This window comes from Salvelinus namaycush, chromosome 8 (assembly GCF_016432855.1).
Source record: "Salvelinus namaycush isolate Seneca chromosome 8, SaNama_1.0, whole genome shotgun sequence".
Taxonomy (NCBI): Eukaryota; Metazoa; Chordata; class Actinopteri; order Salmoniformes; family Salmonidae; genus Salvelinus; species Salvelinus namaycush.
This window is the reverse complement of record NC_052314.1, coordinates 46126868-46151704: the sequence shown is the minus strand read 5'-3', so window position 1 is coordinate 46151704 and position 24837 is coordinate 46126868. Positions and strand designations below refer to the sequence as shown.

General features: G+C 42.7%; 1 protein-coding gene across 1 annotated transcript in view; it reads right to left on the bottom strand.

The window, feature by feature from the left end:
• The window catches only part of LOC120052154 (C-Jun-amino-terminal kinase-interacting protein 3-like), a 71852-nt gene that overhangs the window by 5591 nt on the left and 41424 nt on the right, over window positions 1–24837 (bottom strand). Inside the window, exons 15-31 of the mRNA XM_038998987.1 lie at window positions 23460–23611; window positions 23050–23106; window positions 22430–22600; window positions 21609–21735; window positions 15114–15134; window positions 12942–13019; window positions 11861–12025; window positions 11669–11743; window positions 11456–11546; window positions 7456–7644; window positions 3042–3231; window positions 2628–2750; window positions 2316–2396; window positions 2122–2189; window positions 1774–1922; window positions 1313–1484; window positions 772–885 (exon numbers count right to left, since the gene is read on the bottom strand). Coding sequence (XP_038854915.1) covers window positions 772–885; window positions 1313–1484; window positions 1774–1922; window positions 2122–2189; window positions 2316–2396; window positions 2628–2750; window positions 3042–3231; window positions 7456–7644; window positions 11456–11546; window positions 11669–11743; window positions 11861–12025; window positions 12942–13019; window positions 15114–15134; window positions 21609–21735; window positions 22430–22600; window positions 23050–23106; window positions 23460–23611 — 2023 coding nt within the window. The remainder of the gene's footprint in view (window positions 1–771; window positions 886–1312; window positions 1485–1773; window positions 1923–2121; window positions 2190–2315; window positions 2397–2627; window positions 2751–3041; window positions 3232–7455; window positions 7645–11455; window positions 11547–11668; window positions 11744–11860; window positions 12026–12941; window positions 13020–15113; window positions 15135–21608; window positions 21736–22429; window positions 22601–23049; window positions 23107–23459; window positions 23612–24837) is intronic.

Below are 24837 nucleotides of genomic sequence, written 5' to 3'. Positions count from 1 at the left end.
CATAAAATAGAGAGAAAGAGAAAAAACAAAGAGAAACCATTAAGGAATAAGAGAAGACAGAAAAATAGACAGACTGATATACACTGAACAAAAATATAAACGCAACATGTAAAGTGTTGGTCCCATGTTTCATGAGCTGAAAAAAAGATCCCAGAAATGTCCATATACACAAAAAGTTTATTTCTCTCAAATTTTGTGCACAAATGTGTTTATATCCCTGTTAGTGAGCATTTCTCCTTTGCCAAGATAATTCATCCACCTGACAGGTGTGTCATAACAAGAAACTAATTAAACAGCATGATCATTACACAGGTGCATCTTGTGCTGGGGACAATAAAAGCCCACTCTAAAATGAGCAGTTTTGTCATACAACATAATGCCACAAGTTTTGAGGGAGCGTGCAATTGGCATGCCACAATCAATAGCCTGATCAACTCTATGAGAAGGAGATGTGTCGCGCTGCATGAGGCAAATGTTGGTCACACCAGATACTGACTGGTTTTCTGACCCACGGCCCAACTTTTTTTTAAGGTATCTGTGACCAACAGATGCATTTCTGTATTCCCAGTCATGTGAAATCCATAGATTAGGGCCTAATGAATTTATTTAAATTGACTGATTTCCTAATATGAACTGTAACTCAGTAAAAACGTTGAAATGGTTGCGAAATATTTTTGTTCAGTATAGAAAGGGAAAGTAAAAGACAGAAGCACAGAATAGTGAAATCAAAGAGGTAGGGTTAAAGCGCGTGTGCGCACCACTCAAACTCACTCTCTGTCAGTGGTATGGAGATGACCACACCATTCCCAGTCCCCACCCACAGGCGGTTTCCACCAATAAGAAGGGCTGTTATTCGCACAAAGGAGAAGCCCAGCTTGCCAGTACCTGTCAATCAGAGCGAGAGAAAGGAGAGAGAGAGAGAGAGAACACAGGTCAATCCATACATTGGATGCATCTCAATAGACTAAAGTGGGGTCAAATAATATGGTGTCCTATCAATGAGTCGGCCGAAGCTTAGCCTGCTGGTCCCAGATCTGTCTTGCCAACTCCTACAGTCATGGTCTTGATATGACAAGAAACATAAAAAGTGTCTATACAACACAAACATATCTTGGACAACCAGCCTAGCCAGAGCTAGATAGCATGGTTGGGGTCAATTCCATTTCAATTCAGTCAATTCAGGAAGTAAACTGCAATTCCATTTCCACATCTTTCTCTTAGAGGATAATGCTAAGACAGTATAATTTCTAAATTGACTGAATTGAAATGGAAATAGACCCCATTCCTGCTGTTAAGCTTAGGTTTTCCCTACCCAACATCTTGCTGACGTATGGTTCGATATCGACATCCTGTAGGTGCTGGTGTGTGAGGGCATGGTAGAGACGCAGCGTGGAGTCCAGACGGATTGACACCCACACCCCATCCCCGATCCACGCCAGCTGCCTCACCTGGCTCTCCCTGCGAGGGTGGGCGTCAAAGGACTTCTGATGTGGGAGAGGGGGTAGGGGGGGTGATGGGTGGAGAAGGGAGGATTGGTTGATTGATAATATTCTGAAATAAATCAAAGTAAATCAATGTGGAGCGACATTACATGACCTCTCCCCAACCCGTCTCAATCTGCGACATAACTGGGGATAGACTCAAGACTGCTAGTCCACTGAGCTAATGTCTTGACATTATGTCTGGGAGCTAACGTGAGTCTCCAGGTCTCAGAAAAGGTTACTTTGCAACTTCCTCTACTATACAAACAGTCCCTTCCCTGCTGTGACCAACCTCTATCTGCATGCTCTTGGGCTGGATGACGTGGATCTTGTTCTTGTAGCCACACCACACCTTGTCATGGACCATGGCCATGCAGCGGATAGAGTGGTGCGGTCTACCCAGGTCCATCAGGTGGTAGTTTGACAGGTCCCACTGCCCATCTGGAGATAAAGAGAGAGAGACACACACACACACACACACACACACACACACACACACACATGGACACACGCACGCACATGAAAAAGTAATGTTGCTTTCATGGAATGTCATTTTTTGAGCACAACAGACAGTTAATGGTTAAGGTTCATAGGTGAGAGCTCAGAATAATTAGGTAGGTTAGGGTTAAGTTTAAGTTACCCTCAGATCTGTGGAAGATAGCCAGTGTCCCGTCTGCCAGAGCCACCAGCACACGACCCTTCACATGCCTGAAGCAGAAACAGTCAAGCCAACGTTACACAAAGCAACATGCACCCATTTACTACAACATAAATCAAGGACTGCTAAAAATGGCCATTCTAAAAGCAGACAGTGGTCAGTAGTGGGGGACTTACACTAGACTGAGCACAGAGTCCTTCAGTTTGATGGAGTGGAGACACTTCTTCCAGTTGGCCACTGCCGAATGGACGTAAAGCCTGAAGAAAGGAGGTAAAGCTTAGTTAGGACATAGACAGATATAGGGTTTTATGGGTTAGGGTTATGGGTTGGGAGACATATGCAGGCAAAACTGGTTGGCAAAAAAATAATGACGTTTTTTGTGACATCGTGGTCAATGACATTTTTTGCACCTTTTTAGAAAACCAGAAAACAACATCACTATGATACATTCCCGCCACTAGCTAGCCATTTAGTGATTAGTTACCCACCAGCCATTTTGTGCTCCCAGCCACATGGTGGGGACGACGCTGGTGCCAGCTTTGGGGTCGTCGTTTCCATCCTCCGTCTCCTGGGGTGGGGAGTTAGACTCCTCTTTTAACTGACCTGCACACCTGACAGGTGACACAAACAGAGAGTTGTCTTGAAGTCCACTATAGACTACCACAGTCCACACGGTGGAAAATCCAACTACTGTAGCATGTTAGCATTATTGTCTCTGCAGAAATGTTTAGACTAAAACTAAATCAAATCAAACTAAAGTGTATGTAAATACACTTTCAGTAAACATTTGAAAACTGACATTTTTTTAAAGTTTCAATGACAACTTTTCAAAAATGTCCTGGCAATACTTCCTCTCTTTACAACTACTAGCAATTCAAATCTGGTCAAATCCTGTGTCTTACCGGTCGTATTTGCCAGCATCAACCACCGGAGGCTGGGGGTCTGTGAAGACGTGCTCCATGAAGGGCCCTGGAGGTCCCAAGGTGCCGCCTGTCTCGCTGGCGGCCGGCCCAGCCACCTCTGTAGCCTCTGTGGCCTCCTCTGCTGACTGGGCCGGATGCAGCTTCCCACTGAGTGGTGGAGCCATGGGGGCTGAGGCGACAGGGACACAAGGAGAGACATTATACACTATATACTACTATAACTATACCAACTATACCTATTAACTAGAGATGGGCACTAATATGAAAAGTCCCTATCAATATCAGTTGAAATGTATTTTATTTGCTATCGATATCATATCGGAATTTTAAAAACATGTGAAGGCCTATTAACTATACTTATAACTCTTCAACTGACTGGGCTGGGTGCAGCTTCCCAATGAGAGGGGGAGATACCGGGGCTGGGGGGGGGACAGGGACACAGGAAAAGACATATCAGCACTTCGTGTCAACTTCGAAACAACGTTTAGTGGTGGTAGTATGTTTGCTGGGATATATACACCAAAATATATAGCAGAGGTCCCCAACTAGATTCAGCTGAAATCAGCCTCCCACAGAGAGGGGGAGCCACGTCAGCGACACAAGGATGAGGGACAAGAAGAAGAATTGTGCCGCAGTTAAAGCCTATTATTTTTGCAAGTCCGATGATACATATACAGTTTAATGTACAGTGCCTTCAGAAAGTATTCACACCCCTTTGTTAAGGCAAGCCTAAATAAGTTCATAAGTAATTTGGTTAACAAGTCACACAATAAGTTACATGGACTCACTCTGTGTGCAATAATAGTTTAACATGATTTTTGAATGACTACCTCATCTATGTACCCCACACATACAATTACAATATGTGAGGTCCCTCAGGTGAGCATTGCATTTCAAACACAGATTCAACCACAAAGACCAGGGAGGTTTTCCCATGCCTCACAAAGAAGGGCACGTATTGGTAGACAAAATATTTTTAAAAAGCAGACATTGAATATCCCTTTGAGCATGGTGAAGTTATTAATTACAACACACCCAGTCACTACAAAGGCCTCCTTCCTAACTGAGTTGCTGGAGACGAAGGAAATCGCTCAGGGATTTCACCATGAAGCCAATGGGGACCATAAAACAGTTAAAGAGTTTAATGGCTATGATAGGAGAAAACTGAGGATGGATCAACAACATTGTCGTTACTCCACAATACTAACCTAATTGAGGAAAAAGATGTAAGCCTGTACAGCAGGGATCATCAACTAGATTTAGCCGCGGGCCGATTTTTTCTTGAGTGGATGGTCAAGGGGCCAGAACATAATTATGAATAATTTGTAGACCGCAAATTGACCGCAAAAAGACCAAACAGGTATAATATTTGATTCTTGCTTACATTTGACAAGAAAAAGTATGTGAACCTTTTGGAATTACCTGAACTTCTGCATAAATTGGTCATCAAATTTCATCTGCTCTTCATCTAAGTCACAACAATAGACAAACATAACGTGCTTCAACTAACAACACACAAATTATATAATTTTTCTTGTCTATACTGAATACATCATTTAAACATGGAAAAAACATGTGAACCCCTAGGCTAGTGACTTCTGCAAACACTAATTGGAGTCAGGAGTCACCTAACCTGGAGTCCAATCAATGAGACGAGATTGGAGATGTTGGATAGAGTTGCCTTGCCCTATAAAAAACACTGACAAAATTTGAGTTTGCTATTCACAAGAAGCATTGCCTGATGTGAACCATGCCTTGAACAAAAGATATCTCAGAAGACCTAAGATTAAGAACTGTTGACTTGCATAAAGCTGGAAAGGGTTACAAAAGTATCTCTAAAAGCCTTGATGTTCATCAGTCCACGGTAAGACAAATTGTCTATAAATGAAGAAAGTTCAGCACTGTTGCTACTCTCCCTAGGAGTGGCTGTCCTGCAAAGATGACTGCAAGAGCACAGCGCAGAATGCTCAATGAGGTTAAGAAGAATCCTAGAGTGTCAGCTAAAGACTTACAGAAATCTCTGGAACATGCTAACATCTCTTTTGACGAGTCTACAATACGTAAAACACTAAACAAGAATGGTTTCATGGGAGAACACCATGGAAGAAGCCACTGCTGTCCAAAAAAAACATTGCTGCACGTCTGAAGTTTGCAAAAGCGCACCTGGATGTTCCACAGCGCTACTGGCAAAATATTTTGTGTACAGATGAAACTACAGTTGAGTTGTTTGGAAGGAACACACACAACACTATGTGTGGAGAAAAAAAAGGCACAGCACACCGACATCAAAACCTCATCCCAACTGTAAAGTATGGTGGAGGGAGCATCATGGTTTGGGGCTGATTTGCTACCTCAGGGCCTGGACAGCTTGCTATCATCGACGGAAAAATGAATTCCCAAGTTTATCAAAACATTTTGCAGGAGAATGTTAGGCTCTCTGTCCGCCAATTGAAGCTCAACAGAAGTTGGGTGATGCAACAGGACAACGAACCAAAACACAGAAGTAAATCAACAGCAGAATGGCTTCAACAGAAGAAAATACGCCTTCTGGAGTGGCCCAGTCAGAGTCCTGACCTCAAGCCAATTTGAGATGCTGTGGCATGACCTTGAGAGCGGTTCACACCAGACAGCCCTAGAATATTGCTGAACAGAAACCGTTTTGTAAAGAGGAATTGTCCGAAATTCCTCCTGACCGTTGTGCAGCTCTTATCCGCAACTACAGAAAACATTTGGTTGAGGTTATTGCTGCCAAAGGAGGGTCAACCAGTTATAAATCCAAGGGTTCACATACTTTTCCCACCCTGCACTGTGAATGTTTACTTGGTGATTTCAATAAAGACATGAAAATGTATAATTGTTTGTGTGTTATTAGTTTAAGCAGACTGTGTTTGTCTATTGTTGTGACCTAGATGAAGATCAGACCAAATTTTATGACCAATTTATGCAGAAATCCAGGTATTTCCAAAGGGTTCACATACTTTTTCTTGCCACTGTATATGATCACATAGATGGGTTAGCTGATTTGATTGATTTGACAACGTCACGAAAACAATGTGAACACTTACATGGAGCGTGTTGTTGTGATTCTGGATGGCCAGATTGCTAGCAAGAATGACAAGAAACTGCCATGTGGGAAATCATAAGTGGCTCGTTTCATCTTGTTCTTGATACCATGTCTTGTTTTGAGGTGTTTTAACTGATTTCATGTCAATGCTTATATGGCAAAAAAATTGCTAGCTAGCTAACCAACAACTGTAACGATGTATTTGAGAGACAAGAAGTGCTCATTCTACAAATTTATTTATGTTTTCAATAAACATTGGAGACGAAATATAGTTTACATGTTATCAACAATCTAAGCCAACCCCATCTGATTGTGTCGGGTTTGGTGCTAAAAAAAAAATTGCTTGGAGCTGATTTGCTGGCGTTTTAAAAGTCTTACATCCAACAAAAAAAAGACAAAAAATTAAATGCTCAGAAAACTTGGGGGGCCAAATAAAATCACCCGCGGGTCAAAATCAGCCCATGGGCCGCCAGTTGGGGAACCCTGCTGTACAGAATAAAAATATGCCAAAACTTGCATCCTGTTTGCAACAAGGCACTAAAGTAATACTGCAAAAAATGTGGCAAAGTTATTAACTTTTTGTCCAGAAAACAAAGTGTTACATGTTTGGGGTAAATCCAATACAACCCATTCTGAATACCACTCTCCATAAGCATAGTGGTGGCTGCATCATGTTATGGATATGCTTGTAATAGTTAAGGACTGGGAAGTTTTTCAGGTTAAAAAGAAACAGAATGGAGCTAAGCACAGGCAAAATCCTAGTTGAAAACCTGGTTCAGTTTGCTTTCCGCCAGACACTGGGAGATGAATTAATCTCTCAGCAGGAAAATAACCTAAAACACAAGGACAATCTACACTGGTTCCTTACCAAGAAGACAGTGAATGTTTCTGAGTGGCCGAGTTACAGTTTTGACTTAAATCCTAATGAAAATCTATGGCAAGACCTGAAAATAGTTGTCTAGCAACAATCAACAACTAATTTGACAGAGCTTTAAGAATTTTGAAAAGAATAATGGGCAAATGTTGCACAATCCAGATGTGGAAAGCTCTTAGAGACTTACCCAGACAGACTCACAGCTGTTATAGCTGCCAAAGGATCTTCTACAAAGTATTGACCCAGGGGTGTGAATACTTATGTAAAGGAGATATTTCTGTAAAATTGCTAACATTTCTAAAAACATGTTTTCATTTTCAAATTCTGGGTTATTGTGTGTAGATGGGTGAGAAAAAAATAATATTTAATCCATTTTGAAATTAGGATGTAACAACAAAGTCACGGGGTATGAAAACTTTCTGAAGGCACTGTAGATAAATCTCTCGGATTCTCACCTTGTCCCCGGTCCAGTACGGGTGTGTCAGTGCGCGAGGAGCAGTTGCTGCGGACCACGCTACAGTTGGTGGCACAGCCCACCAGGGTGATGCCTGCTAGCATGCCCTCCACCCCGCCTGTCTCCTCACCACCACCCTCCCCAGGGTCCAGCACGATCTCACCCGCCGGGTAGTCACTCTCACTGGCCGCTGCAGACAGACACACAGAAACGCACACACAGACATGCACATATGTAAACACAGAAACAAGCAAGCACACACAGAAATACACACCCATACACACAGAGACACATGTACACGCACACACAGAAAAATCACAAACAGAGGTGATTCTAGTTCAGTAGATGTGGAAGTACAGTGCATTCGGAAAGTATTCAGACCCTTTCCCCACATTCTGTTACGATACAGCCTTATTCTAAAATGTATGGAATTATTCCCCCCCCCCATTAATCTATACACAAAATTCTCCATTATGACAAAGCAAAAAAAGGTTTTTAGAAATTATTGCAAATTTCTATTTAAAAAACCACAACAGAAATACCTTATTTATGTAAGTATTCCTTTGCTATGAGATTCAAAATTGAGCTCAGATGCATCCCTTTTCCATTGATCATCCTTGAGACATTTTTACAACTTGATTGGAGTCCACCTGTGGAAAATTCAATTGATTGGACATGACTTGGAAAGGCACACACCTGTCTATATAAGGTCCCACAGTTGACAGTGCATGTCAGAGCAAAAACCAAGCCATGAGGACGAAGGAATTGTCCGTAGAGACAGGATTGTGTAGAGGCACAGATCTGGGGAAGGGTACTAAAACATTTCTGCAGCATTGAAGGTCCCAAGAGCACAGTGAACTCCATCAGTCTTAACTGGAAGAAGTTTGGAACCACCAAGAAAGACTCTTCCTAGAGCTGGCCGCCTGGCCAAACTGAGCAATCGAAGGAGAAGGGCCTTGGTCAGGAAGGTGCCCAAGAACCGGATGGTCACTCTGACAGAGCTCCAGAGTTCCTCTGTGGAGATGGGAGAACCTTCCAGATGGAAGACACTCCTATTGCCAACTACTTTAATTACTTTTTCATTGGCAAGATTTGCAAACTTAGGGATGACATGCCAGCAACAAACGCTGACACTACACATCCAAGCTTATCGGACCAAATTATGAAAGACAAGAATTGTACTTTTGAATTCTGTAAAGTCCGTTTGGAAGAGGTGAAAAAAATATTGTTGTCGATCAACAATGACAAGCCACTGGTGTCTGACAATCTGCATGGAAAATTACTGAGGATAATACGGACGATATTGCCACATCTTCAATTTAAGCCTAATAGAAAGTGTGTGCCCTCAAGCCTGGAGGGAAGTTAAAGTCCCAAGAATAGTAAAGTCCCCTTTACTGGCTCAAATAGCCGACCAATCAGCCTGTTACCAACCCTTAGTAAACCTCTGGAAAAAGTTGTGTTCGACCAGATACAATGCTATTTCACAGTAAACAAATTGACAACAGACTTTCAGCACACACATAGAGAAGGACACTCAACAAGCACAGCACTTAAACAAATGACTGATGATTGGCTGAGAGAAATGTATGATAAAATGATTGAGGGGGCTGTCTTGTTAGACTTCAGTGCAGCTTTTGACATTATCGATCATAGTCTGCTGCTGGAAAAACTGATGTGTTATGGCTTTACACCCCCTGCTATAATGTGGATAAAGAGTTACTTGTCTGACAGAACACAGAACTAACAGTTACTTGTACTTTAATGGAAGCCTCTCAAACATAATCCAGGTAGAAGCAGGAATTCCCCAGGGTAGCTGTTTTGGCCCCTTGCTTTTTTCAATCTTTACTAACGACATGCCACTGGCTTTGAGTAACGCCAGTGTGTCTATGCATGCGGATGCCTCAACACTATACACATCAGCTACTACAGCAACTGAAATGACTGCAACACTTAACAAATAGCTGCAGGTAGTTTTGGAATGGGTAGCAAGGAATAAGTTTGTCCTAAATATTTCCAAAACTAAAAGCATTGTATTTGGGACAAATCATTCACTAAACCCTAAACCTCAACTACATCTCGTAATTATTAATGTGGAAATTGAGCAAGTTGAGGTGACTAAACTGCTTGGAGTAATCCTGGATTGTGAACTGCCATGGTCAAAACATATTGATACAACAGTAGCTAAGATGGGGAGAAGTCTGTCCATAATAAAGCACTGCTCTGCATTCTTAACAACACTATCAACAAGGCAGGTCCTACAGGCCTGGTTTTGTCACACCTGGACTAATGTTCAGTAGTGTGGTCAGGTGCCACAAAGAGGGACTTGGGAAAATGCAGTTGGCTCAGAACAGATCAGCACAGCTGGCCCTTAAAAATACATGGAGAGCTAACATTAATGACATGCATGTCAATCTCTCATGGCTCAAAATTGGAAGAGAGGTGTTGACAAGCTGAAGGTACTGAGACACATGCATACACACACATGATAACATATGTACTATACACACACATACACATGGATTTTGTGTTGTAGATATGTGGTAGTGGAGAATGGGCCTGAGGGCACACACTTACTGTTTTGTGAATTCTGTAATAAATGTATTGTAACGTTTTGAAAATTGTGTAACTGCCGTAATTTTGCTGAACCCCAGGAAGAGTAGCTGCTGCCTTACTCCTCAGTAACAAATAGTCCTCAGTAAAAGGCACATGACAGCCCCCTTGGAGTTTGCCAAAAGGCACTTAAAGAACTCTTAGACCATGAGAAACAAGATTCTCTGGTCTGATGAAACCAAGATTGAGCTCTTTGGCCTGACTGCCAAGCGTCACGTCTGGAGGAAACCAGGCACCGCTCATCACCTGGCCAATACCATCCCTACGGTGAAGCATGGTGGTGGCAGCATCATGCTGTGGGGATGTTTTTCAGCAGTAGGGACTGGGAGACTAGTCAGGCTCGAAGAAAAGATGAACGGAGCAAAGTACAAAGAGATCCTTGATGAAAACCTGCTCCAGAGCGCTCAGGACTTCAGAGTGGTGCGAAGGTTCACCTTCCAACAGGACAACCACCCTAAGCACACAGCCAAGACAACGCAGGAGTGGCTTAGGAACAAGTCTCTGAATGTCCTTGAGTGGCCCAGTCAGAGCCCGGACTTGAACCCGATCGAACATCTTTGGAGAGACTTGAAAATAGCTGTGCAGCGACACTCCCCATCTAACCTGACAAAGCTTGAAAGTATCTGCAGAGAAGAATGGGAGAAACTCCCCAAATGCAGGTGTGCCAAGCTTGTAGCGTTATACCAAAGAAGACTCGAAGCTGTAATTGCTGCCAAAGGTGATTCAACAAAGTACCAAGTAAAGGGTCTGAATAAATGTGGGGTAAATGTGATATTTCCGGGGGGGGGGGGGGGGGGGGGGTTATACATTTGCAACATTTTCTAAAAACCTGTTTCTGCTTTGTCATTATGGGGTATTGTGTGTAGATTGATGAGGGAAAAAAACAATTGAATCAATTTTAGAATAAGGCTGTAACGTACTTTCCGAATGTTGCTTTGATCTGAATACTATGGTCATGTTATGGTAGTAGATTTGGTTCAGGTGGAGACTGCTATATGGTCGTGTTGCGTTAATAGATAGGGTGTAAGATAGGTGATCGGTAGTCATGTTATTATGGCAGTAGATTCCTTAGTGGTCAAGTTGCAGTAGATTTGGTCCAGATGGTGAGTACTACTGTATGTGGTCATGTTGTGGTAGTAGATATGGTTGTGTTAATTTAGTAGTAGGGTGCTAAGTCGTCAAGTTGCGGTAGAGTTGGTCTAACAGGTGAGTACTATGTGTTTGTGTTATGGTTTGACCGCTAACCTGGCACACTGGAGATGCAGAGAACATGGGGTCTAGGTGGTCAGTAATTGTGTTATGGTAGTTGAGTACAATGGTCATGTTACAGTAGATTTGATCCAGGTGAGGAATGCTAATTTATGTGGTCGTGTTATGGTTTGACCACTAACCTGGCACGCTGGAGATGCAGAGCACGTGGGCATTGCAGACGTTGAACTGGTCGACCAACGAGCCGGGCTGGTTGGCATCAATGATGACCACCTTGATGATGATAACGATAATGTTTTTTCATTATTTGACAAATTGTACGAATGGCAGCAACACTGAATTACAAGTACAACTTACAATGAAATGATTAGATACAAAAAAGTACTATTTAACACCTTGCTGGCCGAGTGGGTACTGGTCAGGATCCAGACTCTGCTACTCATAGTGTCTGTTTCATGGAGCTCCTTAGACTAGGGGACGGAAAAGGAGGGAGAGGTGGGGGTGAGAAAAGGAAGAAGGGACAATAAGTATGTTTTCAAACTAAAACAAATAGCTTAATTAACTAACAAACCAACTAGATCAAGTACCTTTCTCTTCTCTGGTGAGCTGTGGTTGCTCTTGCCGTCTCCTCCCTCTCCCTCCTCAATGGCTAGAGGATTCGTAACGCTGTTGCCGGGGCCAGCCTTAACTGTCATCACTTCCTGAGTGCACGTCTTCCATCCCGTCAGGTCCACGCCCGCCGCACACCACAACTACACACATCGTTACACACATCGTTAACACCACTCTCGAGCGGCTAGATGTTTTTTCCCATTCGGCCATCAGATTTGAAACCAATGTTCCTTATAGGACACATCACTGCACTCTATACTACTCTGTAAATTGGTCTGAATACCCGCTGCAAAACCCACTGGTTGATACTTATTTATAAAACCCTCTTAGGCCTCACTCCCCCCTATCTGAGATACCTACTGCAGCCCTCATCCTCCACACACGGTCTGCCAGTCCCATTCTGTTAAAGGTCCCCAAAGCACACACATCCCTGGGTTGCTCGTCTTTTCAGTTCGCTGCAGCTAGCGACTGGAACGAGCTCCAAAAAACACTCAAACTGGACTGTTTTATCTCTATCTCTTCATTCAAAGACTCAATCATGGACACACTTACTGACAGTTGTGGCTGCTTCGTGTGATGTATTGTTGTCTCTACCTTCTTGCCCTTTGTGCTGTTGTCTGTGCCCAATAATGTTTGTACCATGTTTTGTGCTGTTACCATGTTGTGCTGCTGCCAAGTTGTGTTGCTGTCTTGGGTCACTCTTTATGTAGTGTTGTGGTGTCTCTCTTGTTGTGATGTGTGTTTTGTCCTATATTTTTATTTTTTAATCCCAGCCCCCATCCCCACAGGAGGCCTTTTGCCTTTTGGTAGGCCGTCATTGTAAATACAAATGTGTTCTTAACTGACTTGCCTAGTTAAATAAAGGTAAAAATAAAATAAAAACATTGGAGTAAAACAACTTTTTGGTTATGATGGGCTAAGTTCTTGAAGCAGTTATAGTAATATTCTTCAATAATCAATGGGTATATATAATTAATTAACATGACGATTGATTGAACAGCGGTAAAAATTGCAGATTGTGGCTTTAACCAAGTACATATTTGTTTGTTTTTTTACCTTCCTGTTGGGGTCCTTCTCTACTAGGGGGCGACAGTAGACAGGAACAGGGACATTCTTCATGCGGTTGTCCTCCTTCTCATTGGCCTGGGGGAAGACAGACAGACAAACCCTCCAATCACAAAACTGCATGGAGTAGACCATTTAAGAAGTTGGTCTGATGGTGCCCTCGGATGTCATAGGCTTCCCCCTTGCTTGCGGGAACAATGAAATTCCACCATACCTAACGTCATTATTTAACTTTTAATGTACGAATGACCAAACCCTGTCTCAGGGATGGCTAACTCTGGAGATCCCTTCGGTCTCCACAGAGTTGGGTAAATCTGCTTTTAGTTTCTTTGCACCCCATGTATGGAACAAATCTAAAGAGCTCCCTGCAACTAAATGTAATGGTGCCTCTCAGGCAGTTGAAATTGTTGATTGGGGACCTCTATGCTGTGGAATGTGATCCGTCCTCTTGAGTATGTTTTGTAATTTTGTATTATGTTGTATTTATAAATTGTGTATATGCAAGTGTCGTGGAATTATTCTAATCAAAGGAGAGACTTAGATTTCCTCAAAACAATCAAACTTTATTAGTAATTACTGCATTAGTAATGGAACTTTATTAGTAATGGAACATTTAACAATCACCCAATGGTGTAGAGTTAAAAGCCCAAATAAACAGGATTTGGTTACAACTCTTTATAGTCTTCCTGAGTCCCTGTGAACGATGAACAGATATGTTGAAATTATACAAAAGGTACATTTTGCTCTCAAGCAACAGACATCAAGATGCTCTCAAGCAACAGACATTTACATGGCGCAAATATCTGTCTCTAGTTCATTTACTGCTTGCTTATACAAAAATACTAATGCAACCTAGAATACTAAACTGGTGGTTGGTTCTCCCTGTTACCGACAGACAGGCACACAGACACTAATCATGGATTGGAATGCAAAGCAGTCTTTAGGTTATCACCAGGCCATTGTAAATCTACTTGTCAGCGTTAAATCTCAGGCATCTCTCCACACACAGACACATGAAAGTTCTAACAATCCTATTCTGTTGCCTGTAAGAAAAACATACCATGTGAGTACTAATATAGGATTACATTCTAATTTAAGAGTAATGTGATTAACATAATGTTGTAATTCTACGACACAAGGCTCCCTTGTAAGAGAGATCTAAATCTCAATGGGACTCCTGCTACAAAATAAAGGTGAAATAAAAATAGAGAACAAAAGAGGAAAGCCCCCTGTGCCTCGACACAATCCTGTCTTGGGAGCTCTATGGACAATTCCTTCGAACTCATGGCTTAGTTTTTAAATTTTTTATAAATTTGCTAAAATGTGTCAATATGGGGTATTGTGTGTAGATTGATGGGGAAAAATATTTGTTTAATCCATTTTAGAATAAGGCTGTAACGTAACAAAATGTGGAAAAAGTGAAGGGGTCTGAATACTTTCCGAATGCACTGTAGGTGTTGTGTCAGACTGTGGTGTCTGTTGATGTGTCTTGTGACATGTCTTTGGGGTAACTAAGAGCGGCTCATGCTAGGTTAGGGAGGGACTCTGTGGGTGTCACTTACCTGTTGTTTCTTCAGCGGGCCTTCCAGTGCACTGTCCAGCTGAGCACCAGTCTATGGGAGAAATAGTTAGAGAGACACCGCCCTATATGCTGTATTTTCACTGCTACATGGATGGCATTTTTATTTATATTTATTTTTATTTATTTGGGGGTAGATCAGCTTTAATATTGCAGATAGATTGTAGCTTCCATCAATGTAATTGTCGGCATCATTTCCAATCCTTGTCACGTCTACTCCCGCTCCTCCTCTCTGGCGCTCATTGTCGCCATTTTATTCATTATTACGCACACGTGCCACCATCGTTACACGCACCTGTACCTCATGAGACTCACCTGGACTACATCACCTTCCTGATTATCTCCCCTATATCTGTCACTCCCTTTGGTTCTTACCCCAGGCGTTATTGTTTCTGTTTATACATTTCATGTCTGAGCGCTACTCGTGTTTCTTGTTATGTTCCATGTACGTTTATTTATTGAATTCACTCCCTGTACATGCTTCCCGACTATTCGCGTACACGTTACAATACCACATATATTTTTTTGTAAATATAATATTTAAAAAATAAATAATCCTTTATTATTTCCCCTAAACCTACCACCCCTCCCCTAATTGGAGAAAACTAATAGACAACAAGACATAGGCTTCTACTTCCAGCTTACAGTGTATTCGGGAAAGTATTCAGACCCCTTCACTTCTATACATTTTGTTATGTTACAGCCTTATTCTAAAATGGATCCAATTGTTTGTTTTTCATTAATCTACACCAGTGGTTCTTAACCTGGGTTCGATCGAACCCCAGGGGTTCGGTGAGTCAGTCTCAGGGGTTTGGCGGAGGTCAAGACACACATCCGACTCATATGATTCGTGATGACACGCCCCGCTTGGCCATCATTGGCTGCAGGTGATCACGCTACATCGCTTGGCCTATCTGTGCTGCAGGGAATTTGGTGCGGTCAGTAGTCGACTTGTGACTGTCGTGATGGTACGTCTTGTGATTTCTTTCTTAATATTTTAATCCCTTCATACTTACTATGTCGAGCAAAAAAAGAAAGTGGTCGGACGAATATGTACAATATGGATTCACATGTATAACGGAACGTGATGGGAGTCAGCGTCCTAACTGCATGATTTGCAATGCCAAGTTGAGCAATTCTAGTCTAGCACCGGCAAAACTAAGAGAACACTTCCTTAAGCTGCATGGAGATGGAAAATACAAGAACACAACGCTCGCTGAATTCAAGGTGAAGAGAGCCAGATTCGATGAAAAGGCTACTCTGCCTGTTCTCGGCTTTGTACCCATCAACAAACCGATCCTCACAGCATCGTACGAAGTTGCTTACCTGATTGCAAAGCAGGGCAAACCACACACCATTGGTGAAACACTCATAAAACCAGCTGTGTTGAAGATGGCAAATATCATGCTGGGAAAAGAGGCTGAAGTTAAGTTATCCCAAATTCCTCTTTCAAATGACACCATCAGCGACAGAATAGAGGACATGAGCAAAGACATCTTGGCTCAAGTAGTTGCAGATCTGATTTCAAGCCCGGCAAAATTCAGCCTTCAACTCGACGAGACCACAGACGTTTCCAATCTAAGCCAGCTTGCTGTATTCGTGCGCTATGTGAAAGACGACGTGATAAAGGAAGATTTTTTATTTTGTAAGCCTCTTACAACAACAACTAAGGCAGCCGATGTGAAGAAACTTGTGGATGACTTCTTCAAAGACAACAATCTTTCGTGGGATATGGTTTCTGCAGTTTGTTCGGACGGAGCTCCAGTCATGCTGGGAAGAAAGTCTGGTTTTGTTGCGCTAGTGAAAGCCGATGCACCACACATCATTGTTACGCATTGTATTCTGCACAGGCATGCGTTGGCAACAAAAACCTTGCCTCCAAAACTGGCAGAAGTATTAAAAATTGTAGTGGAATGTGTGAACTATGTGCGAACTAGTGCTCTGAGGCACCGCATCTTCAGTGAGCTGTGTAAAGAAATGGGCTCTGAATTCGAGGTACTTCTGTACCATTCTAACGTTCGGTGGTTATCCCGGGGACAGGTGCTGAATCGTGTTTTTGCCGTGCGTGTGGAATTAGCCCTGTTTTTGCAAGAGCACCAACATTGTCATGCAGGTTGCTTCAAAAATCCTGAGTTCATTCTCATTTTAGCGTACATGGCTGATATCTTCGCAGCTCTCAATCATCTCAATCAAAAGATGCAGGGTGGTGGAGTCAACATCATCGAAGCGGAGGAAAACCTGAAGGCTTTTCAAAAAAAGCTACCGTTATGGAAACGACAAACAGAGAACGATAACTTCGCAAACTTTCCCCTGCTGGACGACTGTGTAAGTAAGATCGAAGATGTATCTGGAATCGGAGACATTTCTGTACCCACGGAACTGAAGCAAGCAATTGCCACACACTTAGATGAGCTTGCAAAGTCTCTCGACGGATACTTCCCTACAAGAGAGTCATATCCAGCATGGGTGAGACAGCCGTTCACGTTTAGTGTTGAGACAACAGATGTCAATGATGAATACCTCGATGAAATCATTGAAATTCAGCAGAGCCAGGTTCAACAGCAACTCTTCAGAACAACAACGCTTTCAACGTTTTGGTGTCAACAAATGGTAACGTACCCTGTTATTGCTAAGAAAGCTCTGGAGATTTTCATACCGTTTGTTACAACATATCTTTGCGAGCAATCCTTTTCGAGGATGCTGGACATAAAAACGAAGAAAAGGAACAGACTTTGTTGAGAAAATGACATGAGAGTGGCACTTGCCAAGGTGAAGCCGCGCATTTCTGAACTGGTCTCTGAAAGGCAACAGCAGAAGTCACACTGATTTGCAGTAAATATTCATTATTATGTTTTTGTTTTTGTGTGAAAATCATGTTTTGATGATTTTGTTCTTTGAACACACGGTGTTGATGTTGATGCACGGTTCATTTTGTGCACCAGTAAAATATATACCTATGTTTTGAATTTGAAAAAATCATATTTTATTTTTCCAATTAAGAAGGGTTCGGTGAATGCGCATATGAAACTGGTGGGGTTCAGTACCTCCAACAAGGTTAAGAACCACTGATCTACACACAATACCCCATAATGACAAAGCAAAAACACGTTTTTATCATTTTTGGCAAATGTATAAAAATACGAATTCAGACACTTTACTCAGTACTTTGCTGAAGCACCTTTGGCAGCAATTACAGCCTCGAGTCTTCTTGGTTATAACGCAACAAGATAGACACACCTGTATTTGGGGAGTTTTTCCCATTCTTCTATGCGGATCAGGTTGGATGCACAGCTATTTTCAGGTTTCTCCAGAGATGTTTTATTGGGTTCAAGTCCAAGCTCTGGCTGGGCCACTCAAGGACATTCAGAGACTTGTTCTTAAGCCACTCCTGCTTCTCTTGGCTGTATGCTTAGAGTTGTTGTCCTTTTGGAAGGTGAACCTTCACCCCAGTCTGAGGTCCTGAGCGCTCTGGAGCAGGTTCTCATCAAGGATCTCTCTGTACTTTGCTCCGTTCATCTTTGCCTCAATTCTGACTAATCTCTCAGTCCCTGCTGCTGAAAAACATCCCCACAGCATGATGCTGCCACCACCATGCATCACCGTAGGGATGGTATTGGCCAGGTGATGAGCGGTGCATGGTTTCCTCCAGTTCAATCAGTTCATCAGACCAGAGAATCTTGTTTCTCATATTCTGAGAGTCCTTTAGGTGCCTTTTGGAAAACTCCAAGCTGGCTGTCATGTGCCTTTTACTGAGGAGTGGCTTCCGTCTGGCCACTTTACCATTAAGGCCTGATTGGTGGAGTGCTGCAGAGATGGTTGTCCTTCTGAAAGGTTCTCCCATCTCCACAGAGGAACTCTGGAGCTCTGTCAGAGTGACCATTGGGTTCTTGGTCACCTCCCTGACCAAGGCCCTTCCTTCCCCGATTGCTCAGTTTGGCCGGGCGGCCAGCTCTAGGAAGAGTCTTGGTGGTTCCAAACATCTTCCATTTATGAATGATGGAGGCCACTGTGTTCTTGGGGACCTTCAATGCTACAGAAACGTTTTGGCACCCTTCCACAGATCTGTACCTCAACACAATCCTGATCAATGGAAACAGGATGCATCTGAGCTCAATTTAGAGTATCATAGCAAAGGGCCTGCATACTTATGTACAGTTGAAGTCAGAAGTTTACATACACTTAGGTTGGAGTTATTAAAACTCGTTTTTCAACCACTCCACAAATTTCTTCTTAACAAACTATAGTTTTGGCAAGTCGTTTAGGACATCTACTTTGTGCATGACACAAGTAATTATTCCAACAATTGTTTACAGACAGATTATTTCACTTACTTCACTGTATCACAATTCCAGTGGGTCAGAAGTTTACACACACTAAGTTGACTGTGCTTTTAACCAGCTTGGAAAATTCCAGAAAATTATGCCATGGCTTTAGAAGCTACTGATAGGCTAAGCTTCTGATTTCAAGACCTACCTTGAAACTCTGTCACGATCGTCGTCAAGGAAATGACCGGACCAAGGTGCAGCGTGGTAAGCGTACATTCTTTTATTTTAAATGTCGCCAACAAAAACAATAAACAACAAAACGAACATGAAGCTCTGTAAGGCTATACATGCCAGTAACAAAGACAACAACCCTCAAATGAGAAAAGGAAAAAAGGCTGCCTAAGTCTGATTCCCAATCAGAGACAACGATAGACAGCTGTCCCTGATTGAGAATCATACCCGGCCAAAAACAAAGAACCAGAAAGCATAGACTTTCCCACCTGAGTCACACCCTGACCAAACAAACATAGAGAATAAAAGGATCTCTACGGTCAGGGCGTGACAAACTCAGTGCATCTTTGTTTGACATCATGGGAAAACCAAAAGAAATCAGCCAAGACCTTGGAAAAATAATTGTAGACCTCCACAAGTCTGGTTCATCCTTGGGAGCAATTTCCAAATGCCTGAAGGTACAATGTTTATCTGTACAAACAATAGTACGCAAGTATAACCACCATGAGACCACGCAGCCGTCATACCGCTCAGGAAGGAGACACGTTCTGTCTCCTAGAGATTAATGTACTTTGGAGCAAAAAGTGCAAATCAATCCCAGAACAACAGCAAAGGACCTTGTGAAGATGCTGGAGGAAACAGGTACAAAGGTATCTATATCCACAGTAAAACGAGTTCTATATTGACATAAACTGAAAGGCCGCTCAGCAAGGAAGAAGCCACTGCTCCAAAACCGCCATAAAAAAGCCAGACTACGGTTTGCAACTGCACATGGGGACAAAGATCGTACTTTTTGGAGAAATGTCCTCTGGTCTGATGAAACAAAAATAGAACTGTTTGGCCATAATGACCATCGTTATGTTTGGAGGAAAAAGGGGGATGCTTGCAAGCCGAAGAACACCATCCCAACCGTGAAGCACGGGGGTGGCAGCATCATGTTGTGGGGATGCTGTGCAGCAGGAGGGACTGGTGCATTCACAAAATAGATGGCTACCTGAGGAAGGAAAATGATGTGGATATATTGAAGTAACATCTCAAGACATCAGTCAGGAAGTTAAAGCTTGGTCGCAAATGGGTCTTCCAAATGGAGAATGACCTCAAGCATACTTCCAAAGTTGTGGCAAAATGGCTTAAGGACAACAAAGTCAAGGTATTGGAGTGGCCGTCACAAAGCCCTGACCTCAATCCTATAGAAAATATGTGGGCAGAACTGAAAAAGTGTGTGCGAGCAAGGAGGCCTACAAACCTGACTCAGTTACACCAGCTCTGTCAGTGGGAATGGGCCACAATTCACCCAACTTATTGTGGGAAGCTTGTGGAAGGCTACCCAAAATGTTTGACCCAAGTTAAACAATTTAAAGGCAATGCTACCAAATACTAATTGAGTGTATGTAAACTTCTGACCCACTGGGAATGTGATGAAAGAAATAAAAGCTGAAATAAATCATTCTCTCTACTATTATTCTGACATTTCACATTCTTAAAATAAAGTGGTGATCCTAACTGACCTAAGACAGGGATTTTTTTTACTAGGATTAAATGTCAGGAATTGTGAAAAACTGTGTTTAAATGTATTTGGCTAATGTCACGTTCTGACCATAACTCTTGTGTGTTTTGCTTGTTTTAGTGTTGGTCAGGACGTGAGCTGGGTGGGCATTCTATGTTGTGTGTCTAGTTTGTCTGTTTCTATGTTTGGCCTAATATGGTTCTCAATCAGAGGCAGGTGTTTTGTGTTGTCTCTGATTGGGAATCATATATAGGTGGCTTGTTTTGTGTTGGGGTTTGTGGGTGGATGTTTCCTGTCTTTGTGTTTTCTCTGCACCAGATAGGGCTGTATCGGTTTGCCACATTTGTTATTTTGTATTCGTTGTAAGTGTTCACTGTTTATCGTTTTATTAAACATGTTGAGCACTGGCTACGCTGCGTGTTGGTCCGATCCCTGTTACACCCTCTCTTCTCGTGAAGAGGAGGAAGGCTGCCGTTACAGCTAAGGTGTATGTAAACTTTCGTCTTCAACTGTAGATTGAGGGGGAAAAATTATTTTATCCATTTTAGAACAAGGCTGTAACATAAAATGTGGAAAAAGTGAAGGGGTCTGAATACTTTCTGAATGCACTGTATACATACTATATACATTTTACGGACAAAATGTATTTTACCAATAGTTATTTATTTGTTTTCAATCCCATCCTTCAGCTACTCTCAACCCCTCCCATCTATCTCTGAAGACCATCCAGTTTGATTTCTATTCACCATATATTTTTAACTGTGCTGTTTCACAAAAGTTCTGAACCTACAGTATTATACATTTTACGGACACAATATATTTTACATTAGTTATCTTGTTGTTTTAGTCCCACCATTCAGCTCCACTCAACCCCTCCCATCCATTTTTTTATTTCTATTTTCCATATATTTTTCAACTGTGCTGTGATGTTTCACAAAAGTTCTGAACCTTTCTATTCTCATAGTTTCTACAGATCTGCAGAGCTAGGATGGCATTATGGACGCTGAATGCTTGCTAAACACTCAGATTGGTGGGCAAGCGGCCGGACAGACGGATAGGTGGATGAGAGACGGTACCTGTTTGAAGCGTGGCGGTACGCTCCAGCCGCAGGCCTGCATGATGCCGTCATCGCGGCGCATGTGCTCTCGGACCTGCCGGTACTGTTCCCGGCGCTGCTCACGACGAGCCGACAGCGCAGAGTCGCTAAGGAGAGACGCAACACCATTACTGGCCAGTCTAGACCAGAGGGTGGAGAGAAAGAAAGAAATGCGCAGAGAGAGAGAGAGAGGCAGAGAGAGAGAAGCGAAGCGTTAGCAAGCGCAGCCAGGCTGCTGCAAAGAAAGAGAGAAGCTACAGCAGCATTGTGTGTTTTTAAGCAGTTAAGATACAGCCAGCTCAAAAGCCAGGAGAAAATGAATGGAAAACAGAAGAACAGGAGTAGAGCTCAAAATAAGAAGCAATCACAATATGTGATCTGCACTTAACACTAATCATTACGAACAATGCACAAAGCAGTGATATTAACTAGCAACCATACTTACATCCTTTTGCACTTTAACATGAAGGCACGTGCAGGAACACTACTAACTGACTCAAAATATGTTCGTTTTTCTGCTTATTATCATTTCACTCAAAAATATGAGGGGTAAAATGACATCACACATACACATACTGTAGGATTACACTTACGACAGTGCAACCCCAACCTCTCCCCTACACATGCATAAACAACTAACTAACTACAATGTTAGAGGGTGGACAAGGGAGGGATGGAGGGAGGAAGGGATAGAGGGACGGAGAGATAAGAGGGATGGACGGAGGGAGAGGGATGGGAAGGGATGGAGACAGAGTGAGGGAAGAATGTAAATTAAAAGGTTGGTGTGTGTTTTTCTCTCACTCTTCTGGGAAAAACTCCAGGGTTCGGTTTGAGGTGGAGATCTGACACATGGTGTGGCTGCGTCTCTGGGGGAAGCCTGCAGGGGACGGGGACTTGTAGTGGATGTTGACGCTGTAGTACGGACGCTTGACTGGCGGAGGACTGGCCGAGGAACTGAACAGACGGGCGAAACTGGAAGGAGAGAAGAGAGAGGGATGAACAGTCAGAAAGTTTAGTAACAATTTCATTAACTGTACATTACAAAGCATACAGTACACAGCCTTAAGGTGTCCGAATGCTTCCCAGCCGAAACAGTTCGGAAGAGTTTCTGCATATATTTTGACAACATTTGGTGACGTTTTTGTTTGTTTTGGACTTCGGGTAAGGGTTTTTCAAAGATATCCTCTGCAAAAACGTCAAAATAAATGACAGATTTCTTGAGTTATCTTAGATTAATTCGGACTATTTTGAGTCGTCTCAAAATTGACAAACAGTACTATTGCCGCTTTTTTCTCGTTTTTCAAGCGCACATCTTTTAAGGGAGTAAGCGAGCACACTCATTCGGTTCCAGCCGAACTAGGTGCTAGCAGAACTGAAGCATGATGACACCGTTATAATATATGGCACTGATAACAACTCACAACTGCCAGATGGTGGATTTCTTCTTCTCCTGCATCTGAGGACTCTCCCTGGATGCCCTGAGGAGACAGAGATTTTGATTTGAATTTGATTTGAATTTATTTGGATCTCTTTTAGTCCTCATTTGGACTAATCTTCCAAAAGTACTTAAATAGAGAGAGGCATGTTTGTGCAGGAATAAAGCATGGGAGCAGCATATACCTAGCCTGGTCGCAGATCTGTTTGTCTTGCCAACTTCTATGGTCATTGTCATGCTAAACATAGGAGATAAGGCCTGCCTCTCCTGATCATCTCTGTCCACCAGACGGCCTACAGCATCTCCATCAGCCTCTCCTTGTACTGGTTTCTCTCTCCTCACCCCTCACACCTTCCCCCCTCCACCCTCACTCCTCCCCCCTCTTCCCCACCTCACCTGATCATCTCTGTCCACCGGACGGCCTCCTGTAGTTCCATTAGTCTCTCCTTGTACTGGTTCCTCTCCATCAGGACCCTGGCCATCTCCACCCGTGTGAAACGCCGACGCTGCGTCATGGTCACATCCCCATCCACCATCGGAGACGAGTACTGAGAAAGAAAAGGAGGAGGCGAGAAGGGAGGAGGCGAGAAGGGAGGAGAGAGGGGAGGAGGAGAGAAGAGAGGAAGAGAAAGGGAAGGATGATAAGAGAAGAAGAGAGAAGGGGGGGAAGAGAGAGGGCACAAGTTGCATTCATACCCTTTTACACTGTCGTGCCTGCCGACCCCAAACTGTTCTTTGCTGGCTATCAGATATTTTATTTTTCACAACATTTTCAGAAGGCTATAAGCAAACTATTCACTGCCAAAACGAGAGGCATAGTTAGCTCAACATGCCCCTAGATCAGCGTTTCCCAAAATAGGGGTCACCTGATTTGAAAATGGGGTAACGAGAGAATTTCCGGTAGCCGCTAGATGTGGTTGTAATAAACAGAGTGGTTTCTGTTTTCTTCCTACAAATGTCTTTTGAACGATTTAAACTCCAAAATATTTTGACCCCATCACTTAAAGATAAGACTCTAAGGAACACATACAGTGCATTCGGAAAGTATTCAGACCTCTTCCCTTTCTCAAAATGCTGTTATGTTATAGCCTTATTCTAAATTTCATGAAGTTATTTTTTTCCCTCATCAACCAATAATACCCCATAATGACAAAGTGAAAACAGGATTTTACATTTTTTTGCAAATATATTACAAATAAAAAACAGAAACAACTATTCACATAAGTATTCAGACCTTTTGCTATGAAACTCGAAATTGAGCTTAGGTACATCCTATTTCCATTGATAATCCTTGACATGTTTCTTCAACTCGATTGGAGTCCACCTGTGGTACATTCAATTGATTGGACATGATTTGGAAAGGCACATATCTGTCTATATAAGGTCCCAAAGTTGACAGTGCATGTCAGAGCAAAAACTAAGCCATGAGGTTGAAGGAAATGTCCATAGAGCTCCAAGACAGGATTGAGGCACAGATCTGGGGAAGGGTACCAAAACATTTCTGCAGTATTGAAGGTCCCCAAGAAAACAGTGGCCTACATCATTCTTAAATGGAAGCAGTTTGGAACCACCAAGACTCTACCTAGAGCTCGCCGCCCGGCCAAACTGAGAAATCGCAGGAGAAAGGCCTTGGTCAGGGAGGATGACCAAGAACCCGGTGGTCACTCTGACAGAGCTCCAGAGTTCCTCTGTGGTGATGAGAGAACCTTCCAGAAGGACAACTATCTCTGCAGCACTCCGCCAATCAGGCCTTTATGGTATTGTGGCCAGATGG